Raw genomic sequence first — 14,476 nt, forward strand, 5'->3', positions numbered from 1 at the left:
TAGGCAGCACAGTCTTTTTCTTAATAAAGTACAGTCTTTAGTGCCAGGATAAGGCACAGAAGTATATATCCTGTTCGTGGACGCCACTTGCAACATCCCCCACCGGGGCCTAGCCCTTGAGGTGAGGCCTGGAGACAGCCGGGGCCCGCGGTACCGGAGTGGCTGGCGGTTGCGGCCAAAGCACGCTATTGTCACGGTGCTTGGTACAGGGGATCCGGAGGGCTGTCCTACAGCCTGGCAGGTCTCCGGCAGGGTGGTGTTGGCAAGAAAAGATGAGGGAGCGGCTGCTATAGCGGATCTCCCTGGGGCAACCCCTTAATGTCCCGAGTGAGAGTCTCTGGGTGATGGACAGGGTGCCGGTGATGAGGGTAGTTGTAGCAGCAGGGACCAGACGGAGACAGAGGTTGAAGAAAACAACTTACAGTTCGTTTATTGCAACCGGCAGGAACTGCAGACAACGTGTCTTTAACAGGTGGAGTACTGGAGAGGTATTTGGAGGGAGCCACAGGATGTAGTTCACCAGCCTGGATGTATAGGGCAGGCTGGGAGGCAGCTGTGTCCTTAGAGGAGGCTTCAGCTCGGTCCTGGATCTCTTCAGGTATCACCCTTGAAGGTAGGATGATACCCCTTTCCTCACTACACTACCTCTAGTCTTATCTTCCACTTCAGGCAGGGGCTAGGCTCTTCCTGCGCTGGTCTGGTGTGCTAGAGACTCTGAGCTGCTGCTCAGCTAACTACTCTCTGCTTGCGTCCTGCAGACCCAGAGGGCCTGACTAGGACCGGTCTCTCTCCTGAGAGAGATTTCTCTCTTTCTCCTCTAGAACATTCCAGGCTAGGGGGTTTTATTACCTTCCTTTGGTCAGGTGGTGGCTGCTCCTCCAATTACCTCTCAGTGCACAAAGACAGGATGTAACACAGACATTGGATGATAGAAATTACATCACATATTAACATCTGCCTTGCCAGGCAGGATTAACCACTGCAATTTCCCCTTGATCCTATAAGGACCATGTAGTGTAATGTGGTGTTACCTACAGGTGGGACGTATTCGCAAGCACTACCTCGCCATTGCATTGGCGAGGGTGTTGCACCTCTCACATGAACACTGTACTGTACTGCAGGAGCAAGGGGAGGAGGAGGTAGAGATCACTAGAGCCAGAGGAACTCCCTGTGCAGTAGTGTGAAGAGGAGAGCAGCTCTCCAAACAAGACATAGCAGTCCTGAGTGTGTGTTTGATCGATTAGTGGAGGCACCAGAGCTGAGTTTGTTAAAAGGGATCTTACTTCCATCTCATGACATAAATAGGGAAAGGGGAAAAGAAGGTAATTGTTAACAATAAATACCGTCTGTGGTTAGATGTGACATAGCAGTGATATGTGTGGTTAAATGTGAAATAGCAGTGATGTGTGTGGTTAGATGGGACATAGCAGTGCTGTGTGTGTGGTTAAATGTGAAATAGCAGTGATGTGTGTGGTTAGATGTGACATAGCAGTGGTGTGTGTGTGTGGTTAGATGTTACATCAGTGCTGTGTGTGTTATTAGATGTGACGTAGCAGTAATATGTGTTTGGTTAGATGTTATATCAGTGCTATGTGTGTGGTTAGATGTGACGTAGCAGTGGTATGTGTGTGGTTAGATGTTACATCAGTGCTGTGTGTGTGGTTAGATGTGACGTAGCAGTGGTATGTGTGTGGTTAGATGTTACATCAGTGCTGTGTGTGTGGTTAGATGTGACATAGCAGTGGTGTGTGTGTGTGGTTAGATGTTACATCAGTGCTGTGTGTGTTATTAGATGTGACGTAGCAGTAATATGAGTTTGGTTAGATGTTATATCAGTGCTATGTGTGTGGTTAGATGTGACGTAGCAGTGGTATGTGTGTGGTTAGATGTTACATCAGTGCTGTGTGTGTGGTTAGATGTGACGTAGCAGTGGTATGTGTGTGGTTAGATGTTACATCAGTGCTGTGTGTGTGGTTAGATGTGACATAGCAGTGGTATGTGTGTGGTTAGATGTTACATCAGTGCTATGTGTGTGGTTGGATGTGACACAGCAGTGGTGTGTGTGTGTGGTTAGATGTTACATCAGTGCTATGTGTGTGGTTAGATGTGACGTAGCAGTGGTATGTGTGTGGTTAGATGTTATATCAGTGCTGTGTGTGTGGTTAGATGTGACGTAGCAGTGGTATGTGTGTGGTTAGATGTTATATCAGTGCTGTGTGTGTGGTTAGATGTGACGTAGCAGTGGTGTGTGTGGTTAGATGTTACATCAGTGCTGTGTGTGTGGTTAGATGTGACGTAGCAGTGGTATGTGTGTGGTTAGGTGTTACATCAGTGCTCTGTGTGTGGTTAGATGTGACATAGCAGTGGTATGTGTGTGGTTAGATGTTACATCAGTGCTATGTGTGTGGTTAGATGTGACACAGCAGTGGTGTGTGTGTGTGTGGTTAGATGTTACATCAGTGCTGTGTGTGTGGTTAGATGTGACGTAGCAGTGGTGTGTGTGATTAGATGTTACATCAGTGCTATGTGTGTTATTAGATGTGACGTAGCAGTGGTATGTGTGTGGTTAGATGTTACATCAGTGCTATGTGTGTGGTTAGATGTGACGTAGCAGTGATATGTGTGTGGTTAGATGTGACGTAGCAGTGGTGTGTGTGGTTAGATGTTACATCAGTGCTGTGTGTGTGGTTAGATGTGACCTAGCAGTGGTATGTGTGTGGTTAGGTGTTACATCAGTGCTGTGTGTGTGGTTAGATGTGACACAGCAGTGGTATGTGTGTGGTTAGATGTTACATCAGTGCTATGTGTGTGGTTAGATGTGACACAGCAGTGGTGTGTGTGTGTGGTTAGATGTGACGTAGCAGTGGTGTGTGTGGTTAGATGTTATATCAGTGCTATGTGTGTTATTAGATGTGACGTAGCAGTGGTATGTGTGTGGTTAGATGTGACGTAGCAGTGGTATGTGTGTGGTTAGATGTGACGTAGCAGTGGTATGTGTGTGGTTAGATGTTACATCAGTGCTATGTGTGTGGTTAGATGTGACGTAGCAGTGGTATGTGTGTGGTTAGATGTTACATCAGTGCTGTGTGTGTGGTTAGATGTGACATAGCAGTGGTATGTGTGTGGTTAGATGTTACATCAGTGCTATGTGTGTGGTTAGATGTGACACAGCAGTGGTGTGTGTGTGTGGTTAGATGTTACATCAGTGCTATGTGTGTGGTTAGATGTGACGTAGCAGTGGTATGTGTGTGGTTAGATGTTATATCAGTGCTGTGTGTCTTGTTAGATGTGACGTAGCAGTGGTATGTGTGTGGTTAGATGTTACATCAGTGCTATGTGTGTGGTTAGATGTGACGTAGCAGTGGTATGTGTGTGGTTAGATGTTACATCAGTGCTGTGTGTGTGGTTAGATGTGACATAGCAGTGGTATGTGTGTGGTTAGATGTTACATCAGTGCTATGTGTGTGGTTAGATGTGACGTAGCAGTGGTATGTGTGTGGTTAGATGTTACATCAGTACTATGTGTGTGGTTAGATGGGACATAGCAGTGGTGTGTGTGTGTTAGATGTGACATCATTGCTATGTGTGAGTCTGTTCTGCACCATGTAACTGCTTATTTAGTCCACGGTAACAGATCTGAATCTTAGGCTGGGCAGCTGATGCAGAGATGTGACATAGTGGTATGTGTGTGTGTGGTAAGAGGTGACATAGCAGTGGTGTGTGTGTGTGGTAAGAGGTGACATAGTGGTGTGTGTGTGTGGTTAGAGGTGACATAGTAGTGCTGTGTGTGTGGTTAGATGTGACATAGCAGTGGTGTGTGTGTGTGTGGTAAGAGGTGACATAGTGGTGTGCGTGTGTGGTTAGAGGTGACATAGTAGTGCTGTGTGTGTGGTTAGATGTCACATAGCAGTGCTGTGTGTACACTGCAGACAGAGAAATCTGCTTAGAGGAAGAGTCTGTTCTGCACCATGTAACTGCTTATTTAGTCCACGGTCACAGATCTGAATCTTAGGCTGGGCAGCTGATGCAGAGATAGGATCATAAACCGCTAAAACTGATGAGAATTGCAAAGTAAGTGATTACAAGTTATCTTTATCATGTTAGGATCACCAGGAGATTAAGATTTAGAAACTTTCTTTTATGGCCAAACACCTTTTACTATTCAGATCATGGTGATACTTGCGTGTGTGCATATGCTTTCGTGGTGTTTTACTCTCCAATCAATTGCAATGTGTTTTAAAATGCAATACAAATGCATCATGTGAACACAGCCCAACACACTGGTATTTTCATGCTGCTACATTTACAGCACTGACGGGACCTTTGCCAATCACATAGTTTAGTTTGCCAAAAACAGTCCAAAATCTTAATGTGCTGGCTGTTACATTTGCTGGCTTTGTGCTAACTGATGTACAGATGAGAAAATACATGTATTTACTTGGCATTAAATGAAAGGAGTAGCCTTCATTTATCTTTCTATTAATCAGACATGTTTGGGAATATTTCATTGAACTATTGTGGTACAAATAAAATTTTCTCTGCTCCTACGTACTTAAAAAGAATAATAAATGCAGATGGAGAAATTAGGGAATACCTTGGTCAGTTCATTTTTTAGCTCTTCCTTTTCTTCTTCAGATATTATTTCTGTATAGTCAATTTCAGCTGTAAGTTCCTCATCTGTTTCCTGCAAAGGCTGAGTATCCAAGAGATCTGTAAAGAAGAAACCATAATGCTATTATCAGAAACCAGTCAATATGGATTACATGTTTAACCACCTCCCTATTGCATGACGACTTTATACAGTACGTGCTGTGCCCTCTCCAAAAAGGTGGAACCCTGTTGTATTATACTGCAGACACCTGACGATAAAGGACATCTACCACCAGGATGAAGGATTGTAAACCAAGCACACTGACATTCTGGTGTGTGTCCCCCCTGACAGCATCTGTTCTTCTTTTCCTTTTTTTGCCTGAGATGCTTCATAGGCTTAAATGTAACCAGGAGCCCCTTAGGCTCATTTACATAATTTAAAGCCTATTTTCCCCCTTAAAAACAAGGGCATAAGAAGCTTAAAGTAGAGTGTGTCCTGTCAGAGTTGCACACACTTGCATGTTAGTGTGCTTGGCTTAAAATCCTAGTTTGTGCTGTTAGAACTCCTTTAACTTCCAGTCAAACCCCAACAGCAGCGCCTTAACAGTGGGGATGCATAGACAGCAAAATATTTCATGCCGTCCACTGCTTACCCATTGCATCTGAGAGACTGTCATGGCTGTCATTCGGCCTTCATTCATACAGTCTACAGGAGGCAATTGTAGAGCAGCACATTCACAATATACTTAAATACACTGGTCAGGGCCACACTGGGCCCACCTGGGCAGGTCCTGGGGCCCAGGGCTGCTGGGGGTCCAATAAAAGGTTGTACATAAGGAATCCACAAGTGTTAGGGGGGCTGTATCTGATGAATCCATAGGGTGTTAGGGAGGCTTATATAAAATAACCATGATGGAGATGTTTAGTATGAGAAACAAAGGAACAGGAGACTGTTTTTGTTTCTGAATTTTTAATGCCACCATGTGAGTTCACTGCTAAGGGGCCTATTGAGACTCAGTCGCCAAGGGACCTACTGAAACCTGGAGCCGGTCCTGACAGTGGTATTGCTTAAATACCCTTAGGCCCCTTTCACACTTGCGTTTTTCACGCGCGTTTTCTGCGTGTGCTTTTGACGCGCAGAACTTGCATTGCACTCTGACCCATTGTAATCAATGGGTCTTTTCAGACTTGCATTTTTTTTCACGCACACGCGCGTTTTTTTTAACGCGCGTTTAAATCTCGACATGCTCTACTTTTGCAAGTCACGCACGTGAAAAACGCACCATACAAGTCTATGGAGATGCATCAAAAACGCATTGCACTCTGAGACACTTGCAAGTGCAATGCAAGTGCAATGTGTTTTTCACGCATCAATTGCCATATAAAAGATAGAGCTCAGTCCTGAGTCCTTTCATGCGCATTACCTGCGCGTGAAAAACGCATTGAAATTGTATTGAAATTGCATCAAAAACGCGCGTGAAAAACTGAGACACTGAAAAAACTCTGACTGAAAACTGATTGCACTCTGATGCAAAATGTGCGTTTTTCACTGACCAAACACTGATCGCACCCTGATCAAACTCTGACGTGATATGCAACGCAAGTGTGGAAGGGGCCTTAGTATGACCTAAACAGTATTTGAGTTTTTTTTTTTTTTAAGGTAAAATTATTTACAATAGAAAGAAGTAAAAATTTTAATAATTCCCCCTTTTCTCTAGAACAAATAAATAAATAAAACGTTATGCATTCTGTTATGCATTCAAAAATGCACAATTTATCAATACATAAAAGTAATTTTCCCATACAGAGAACGCTTTGACAGAAAAAACACCCACATGCCTAAATCAACACTTTTCTATTAAAAACATGTAATAAATGTTAGCAAAAGGCTGTACAGTTCTAAAAATAGTATTAATGTAAACGTCAGCTTTGTCCAGAAAAAAAAATGACACCTTAGGGCTCTTTCACACTGCATGGTTATTTTGTTATTTTCTATGGGTGTTTTCACATTTCAGTTTTTTTTCCACGCATGCAGAACATAGAAGGAAATAGACATTTATGGGTCCACAAAGATGACATATCCGTTTTTCCACTGGTGATTTTGGTGAACCAGTGTTAGTTTTTTAACCAATGTTAAACCTTCAAGTTTTTTTGTGGACATAAAAAAATCGAAGAACTGAAGCATAATGGATGTGGTAAAAAAAACGGTGTGTACAAACAACGGAAGCAAAACAGAAACACACAATGGAGTGAATCCGCCCTTACACAGCGCCCTAAAGCGAAGTATAAAAATGTTACAGGTGTCAGTATCAATACAGGGATGCAAAGTTTTTTAAATGTTTACAGAGATCTTTCTAGTAATGTTTTGTACCCTGGTCTAGACAAGAAGGGAACATCCTCCACACATACTGGACAGAAGCTTTCACTGTTATCATCGTTTTTCTACAATGTAAGAACAGTGAAACCATGGAACAGCAATAAGATCTTAATGATTGTTGATTCTTTGAAAAGTTCAATTGCACTTATGGGTAGTAGCTTCTTAAAAATGGGACATTGATCCAGCAATGTATTTACATAAATGTATTTATTGAAATATTTAAAGTCAGAAAGTATTTCCTTCCTGTAACATGGAGTATTTTACTTAAGAGGCAGAAGTGAAAATGGAAACTCCTGGCTGCCATTGCAAAAACCAGCTGACAACTTTCTTTTAAGCTAAAAATTGTCCCCCTTAGATTCCCATATTTTCAACTTTATAGTTTTACCTGGTATCTAACCGTGTCTATAGCCAGTCGAGGTGGGCGTGGCCTCCTTGGGCTGAATCCAGCAGCTCCTCTCCATCCTCTCTGTATGCAGCTGTAATATCATGTGACCAGGGTGACATCATCGCAGGTCCTATAGCTTTTGTACCATTAGAAATTGTACACCAAGCATATATCTCATGAAATCACAGCATCCTGCATGGAGAGGAGTAGAAGTCGCTGTGATTGTTTTATGTGGTCAGATATGTACAAGGGGTACAGCAAGGCGAGGAGTAGAAGCTGCTGTGATTGTTTTATGTGGTCAGATATGTACAAGGGGTACAGCAAGGCGAGGAGTAGAAGCTGCTGTGATTGTTTTATGTGGTCAGATATGTACAAGTTTGCTAATTTTAAGTAGCTTAAGGACCTTTGATGATGTCACCCTGGTCACATGACATCACGCCACGCCCCCTCGACTTGCTCCAAAGATGCATAGATACCAGGCAAGATTATAACGCTGATTTTATGGGGATCTGAAGGAAACGATTGTTAGCTAAAAACAGTGTGCCAGATAGTTACTAGGGCTCTATAGGAACCTGCCACTACCTGTATTTGTAAAAAATGTGGTGACAGATTCCCTTTAATGGGTACTGTTAATGTTCCTAAATGTTAAAGGATAACCGTTATTTAAAAATACTTTTGATATTGTTGTAGAGGCTTGGGACATGGGGAGGTATAAATTGGAGAGGCGGGCTGGGCAGGACACGCCCCTCTAATGCCAGGTAATATAAGATAAAGTTGATAAATGGTGATGTAAGGGAAGCTATATTTAGCTAAAAGAAGGGTGTTAGTGAGTTAATAGAAGTCTATGGGAACCTGGCACTAACTGTATTTGTGAAAATGTGGTGACAGGTTTCCTTTAAGCCACTGAGAAAAGCACTTTTACAAGTATGTAAAAATAAAACATTGATTTCTTTAAATAAAAAGGGTTAATGTTATCCATATTAAACAGCTGTCACCTTTTTTTTTTTTTTCAAAAAAGGTGGTCCCACTCTCTATGTCGTTGCGTTGTTAGGGGTTGTGGTTTTAGGAAGATGTTATCAATAAATCCAAGTGGATTTAGCTGGTTCATTCTTTGGGATCTTTCTTATTTGGATGTGCTGTAAGCACCTCGCATCACCAGGTGAGCTGAATTATAAATCCAAAGACTTTCCTATTGCTCAGATTTATCACATACCTACTGTATTTACTTTTCTTCCAGCTGTTGTACACTATGGCGGACACCATGGAGTAGTGGGATTTTTCTTATTACTTTTTGAAAGCTAATGGAAGTGTGTAGTAAAGTGTATTGAAGTGTTATATACTTTACATCAACCACCCACAATAGTACTTTCAAGGAGTCATGTAATTAGTCATAGAGGTTCCTAGTGTGTAAAATACAGAATATAAAGTCATAACTAGGACTCTTTATGTTGACATTTTACTGCCTTTACGGTAATTTTATCAATTTTCCCCAAATATTATTCTTAAATCATTAAAGTACTTATAGCTCACCTGCTATATAAATTGCAGAAGAGTAAGTACCTAACCTCTTAGATCTGATCCACGCTATCTGTAGGGAATGGGGGTGGCCTCCTGTCTATCCCTTGTGACAGAATATGCACCTTCTGTGAAGCCGTACGACACAATTCTGTCTGACATTGGATGTTAAATCTGGCACAGGGTCAGACTGAGCACCGAACACCCCTTTCAGTGCAGAAATTTTAGTTGTGTGAAGAACAGTCTAGCCGTGCCACAAAACAGTTGCGTGCAACAAAAATGTGGAGCATTCACTTCTTAAAGGGAACCTACCACCACGATTCTACCTATAAAGGTAGAACGAGTGGTAGGTTGATGAATGGGACGCGAGGATAGCCCTTTTTGGGCTAATCCTCACATCCTGGCTATCCTTTAGTAAACTTTAATGCCTGTATATGCAAATTTTTTTAAGTGGCTACTGGGGTGTGGAATAGCCGGACATAAGGCTACTAGTCGCGGCTACTCCACACCCCAATAGCCTCGTTCCTCCGCCTACCATGTAATCTTCGGCGCGCAGCTCCTCGCCCCCTGCATCTGTTTAAAGGCAGTACGGCACAAACTTTGAGCCAAGATAAAGGGTGTGCAAGAACTTGAAATGTGTGGCTGGTATGACTATGGAATACTTGACTCTGTAATTCTAATATAATGAAGAAATAAAGATGGAGTGATTTTTTTTTGAAAGAAAACTGCTGGATTCCTTCATCTTTATGAATTGGTAGCTGTTCCTGCTGCCAGAAAGGAAAAGGATACATTTAAACCGTATCAGGTCTAAGGCACAGGTGATAACTGGAAAGTGTGTCTGGGCTTCTCACTTTTGGACTGTAAAGGTCTAGTAAAGTTTGCTAATAGGAGCCAACCCCCTTTAACTTTACTCCTGATTGTCAGCCTGCACCTCTACTTGTTCGATAACATAGGTCATCAATTTCAGAATGGTGAGGTTAGAGTAGAATACTCCCACAGGCTTATAGTATAGAATACTGGAAAGCCACTTTAGTATTGATTTATAACTGATGCTCTAGTTCAGATTTAGTTTTAGTTCTATATCACCTCTGATACTGATATGATACAAGCCTTGTTATCCACATTTTCACTGCCTTTAGCAATTATATAAATTTAGCAATCCATCAAGAAAAACCTATTTTCACTGTAAGAAGTCCAAATCAGATTTTTCTGTGAATGCAGTTTTTTTTTCTCCTGAATATTCACTTGTTTCTATCCAAAAAGAACCAGATTTATGAAATCCCTGTTTAATGATCCCCCTAATACAGTCCTGGGGGAGATTTATCAGAAGTGCCTGAGAGTAGAACTGTTGTGTGTTAATGTTTGCATTGAATTTAGACTTTTTGGTGATGAAAAAAAAGTTGACATTTTTCCGATTCCTATATATTTCCTATGCCATGGGGGGCCCAGAGTCAATTAGCATTTAAATTAGCATAAATGTGTCTGTACTTGATAGATCTCACATAAGTTATGTAAAATGAAGTGTAGAATAAGTTCTTAAATGTAGCACAAAAAAGTCTCAACTTTTTGCTCAAGTCGGCAATTGAGAGAATTGTAAGGCATTTGTATGACAGAAAACTGACACAACTACTATTAAATCCCCCCTCCATAGTATTAAGAAATGGCTCCATATCTTCACCAGAGCATTTGTCACCAATACATACTTCTTAAAGATTTGCTGAGGCTGGTAAATAAACTTTGAAAATTGTCTCACAATGGCAGTATAATTAATTTTAAACATGTAAACATTTTTTAAACAAGTCTGATATTAAACTTAAATTAAACACATTTCAGTTTTGTTCCACAAACATTGTCACACCTGTCCCCAGGTTGTGTGTGGTTTTGCAGATCTATCCTATTCACCTCAATGAAGCAGGGATGCAATTCCAGAAACAACCCATGGTTTCTTAAAGAAGCCAATACTATCCTTATCCTGGACAAACCTTTGAAAGATAAAAAGCTATGGGTGGACCCAAGGCTATGCTGGGTCTGTCAGGGACCATTGAGGTGTCACTACATATTGCTGCTCTCTCTGGAAGGGGAGTGTTCCTCCCGAATGGGTAATAAATCTAGAGAGTCAGAATAGAACAGTTGCTTTTTTAAGTGAAGAAATTCAGGTACAAAGCAATACAAGCAGAGCATAGGGCTGACTCCTGTAATCTCCTCCCTGACAGAAAAAGTGTTCTACGCTAAGGAAAGGCCTGGGTTAGCTGCTCTTCTCTTTCTCAGAAGGCTTGTACCCTGCTCAAAGGCTAGGAGCCCTGGGTCAATGGAAGGGTATCCCCGTCTCAGCTTTTTCTGGTTGTTAGACTGGCTGCATTCTCCTCCTCCTCCACTAGTAACTGGGACTGTTCTCTTTATGTACCTGCTATTTCAGCCCAAACAATGAGAAGACATTCTCCCTTAGACTTACATTGAGTCTCCATAATATGATATAGCTGAAAGGTTCTAAAGTGGTAAACAACTTTCCAGAAGGCACCTGTCATTCCGCCCGTGCGTGCGGCGGATTCTGAAGTGCAGGAGAGCCGGTGACGTCACCGAGCTCTCCGGCACACGTGCGCCTGCGCAACATAGCACGGCCTGTTTCCCCGTGCTAAGTTGCGCAGGCGCGCGTGTGCCGGAGAGCTCGGTGACATCACCGGCTCTCCTACACTTCACAATCCGGCGCACACACGGGCGCGCGCATGGTGCGCCGAGCCCAAGTGCGGTGCGCCGAGTTATAAGTTAATATAACTTATAATTCTAACATAGGGGCTTTGTTCCCTTAACAAAAATATGCTCTGGCACCAGCTCACACTGAGCTGGTGCCATGTATATGTGTATAAACCTACCACTTTTAAGTGGTAGGTTTCCTTTAAAGATGGTGCCCGACACAGAAATTAAAAAAAATACATAAATAACACAACAAAACGAGAAATACAAAGTGTATTTTAAGTGGGAATTGTCAATGTATAGAAGTTCAAAGTTTCCTACAAATGAGCTAAAAGCACTAAGGGTACATTCACACAGCGGTATGCGCGCCCATCTGCAGCCGGGTGGGCATACTGCTTTGCGCAGGAGAGGAGAAGACCCCTCCCCCCATAGAGAAAAGCGCAGACACGGCCCCACACATGGGGAAAGATAGAGCATGCTCCATCTTTGCCCTGTGTGCAGCGCAGAACCGCCGTCGGGCCGCCATTGCTGTCTATGGGGGCGTATATATGGCTGCAAATTTGTGGCCACATATACATACCCCCCATATGGCCGTGTGAATGTACCCCAAGAAATAGACTCTTTACCATGTAATTCTGTCAAACTTTAGGAGTCTTTATTTTAATTGAAAACACTTCTCTGCAAACTTTGATTGATTTTAGTGCTCTGTTATCTAATTCCTAATGTTCTTTGTCTTCATCTGAAAACTGTTCATGGTAGCCTATCATATGCAAATTGCCTGCTTCTAGCTGAGTAAAAGAACACAAGATTTTTGCCCCATAGCAGCTTAAAAATAGTCAATTTTCCTGATGCCCTACAATAAATCTCTAAATTGTAAAGCGCTGCCTCCTACACACATTCCAACTGCTCTGATACTTTAGTTTCACAAGTTCTAGTGAATGCTCAGCAGCTGGATGCCTGGCATAAAACTCACCTGCTAGAGGGGACAACACAATACAAAGCTATAGCTTACTTGTTTCTCATACATTACTTACAAGTCGTTTCAGAGGGGAATTTAAGGTGGATTATTAAAAGATTAAATTGAGAGCTTTTCATCTTTGATGAAATTAATTATATGAACAGTGCCACACACATTGTTCTTGTATACATAAACATTCCATTATATGTTAGTAGAAAGGAGCAAAGGAAGATTTATTCTCAGATTACTTGCTACTCAGTACTTGGTTGTCCAAAAATATACAAATAAAATTGTAATTTATAATCTACTGGATCAGATTTATTTGCAACGATTTATAAGCCAAATTTAAAAAATCAATAATTCCTTCATTTATATAGTGCACACAGATTATGCAGTGCTGCACAGAGTTTGCCAACTCAGCCCCTTTCCCCAATGGGGCTCACAATCTAATCAACCTACCAATATGTTTTGGAGTGTGGGAGGAAACTGGAGGAAACCCACGCAAACACAAAGAGAACATACAAACTCTTTGCAGATGTTGACCTGGGACTTGAACCCATGAAGCACTGACATAGAATACACAAGACACTTTTACGTAGGCACAGGAGAGGGCGTTCCACATTTTTTACATAAATTGGAATCTCAGATATGGGATTTTCATCAGTTAGACATTTATGAGCATATCTGATAGAAATGTAGCCAATATAAGTTAGCCATAGCCGCACAATGGGGCAGATTTACTTTTCCGCGGTGCATTGTCCGACGAGGATTTGGGTCCGGGACGATTCACAAAGATTGTGCGTCCTAGTTCCTGCATGTGTCGCTGTTGCGCCGAGGTCCGCCGGAGTTCACCTGCTTCTTCCCTGTGCATGTGAGTGCTTGATCTTGCGACACATTTCCTTTTTTAAATTCCGTGGTTTGTCCAAATCCGTCGGTTGTCCGACGGCCACGCCCCCCGATTTCTGTCGCATGCAAGCCAGCGCCGATGGGCTATAATCCGGTCCCGTGCCCCAAAAACCCAGGGCAATTCAGGGCAAAAGAGAAATATTTGGGAAACCCGACGAAAGTGCGGCGTTCGGACCCTTAGTAAATGAGCCCCAATATGTCATTGCCTGCCATAGACTTAGAGACATATGGTACTGGACTATAATAACCACCAAACCCCATGTTCCCCTTCATCCTGTTCCACATGACCCTGTACCCCACCCTATTCCCCACAATGCAATATTTTGAATATTGAATTTCCTTGTTTTCTAAATGTGTGTGATTTCAGAGTGAAAGTCAATTTTATAGTGAATAAAGGATCATGAGGAAAGTAACTTTTTCATCGAACTAGAGTTTCATGCATTAAATTGTCCTCTCGATTTTTGCTAAGTTTGTTTGAAAAGTCAGTAACTGTTTAAAGATTAACTGTCATTTGTCATTGTGTCGGGGTAGTGTTATATACTTCATTATGAAATTCTGCTTAATTTTTAAAGAAACAGGCTTCAAAATGATCACATTCCAGGTGGACAGTGGGTTTCTTTTGTCTTTTTCTGTGTTTGTTTACACAACTCTGAGCAGTGAGTGTTAATTATTTCTGCTCCATCCCTGGCTATAGTTTTCTTTGAGCATTGCTTGCAAACAAAATTGTTTCTCTCCCTGTCTGTTATTTTCCCTTTCAGCTATCTAAGGAATGACTTGCTGAGCAGGGATTTGTTAGAAAATAATGTCAACTGAATACTATAGTCAGGGAGAGGGGTGCAAACACTTTTTCACTGCAAAAGATAACTTCCTTATCTGCTATTGTCATATAATGTGTCTTTGCCAGTACCTGCCAAACCAATACATATTTTGCCAAGACAAAGGGCATTTTAAGTCAGTGTATGTAATCAGCTTCACACGCAAAGCAATTCAGGTAACTGATTTCCAATAGGCATTTTTTTCATGTACGGTATTAGTTTCTATAAATCTGTGTGAA

At 42.0% G+C, this 14,476-nt stretch overlaps 1 protein-coding gene across 2 annotated transcripts in view; it reads right to left on the reverse strand.

Annotated features, from left to right (window-relative positions):
- Positions 1-14,476, reverse strand: part of TPD52L1 (TPD52 like 1) — an 85,981-nt gene that overhangs the window by 44,089 nt on the left and 27,416 nt on the right. For both annotated transcript variants that reach the window (XM_072141616.1, XM_072141615.1), the window contains exon 2: positions 4,595-4,710. In XM_072141616.1, coding sequence (XP_071997717.1) covers positions 4,595-4,710 — 116 coding nt within the window. The remainder of the gene's footprint in view (positions 1-4,594; positions 4,711-14,476) is intronic.

This window comes from Engystomops pustulosus, chromosome 3 (assembly GCF_040894005.1).
Source record: "Engystomops pustulosus chromosome 3, aEngPut4.maternal, whole genome shotgun sequence".
NCBI classification, from domain to species: domain Eukaryota; kingdom Metazoa; phylum Chordata; class Amphibia; order Anura; family Leptodactylidae; genus Engystomops; species Engystomops pustulosus.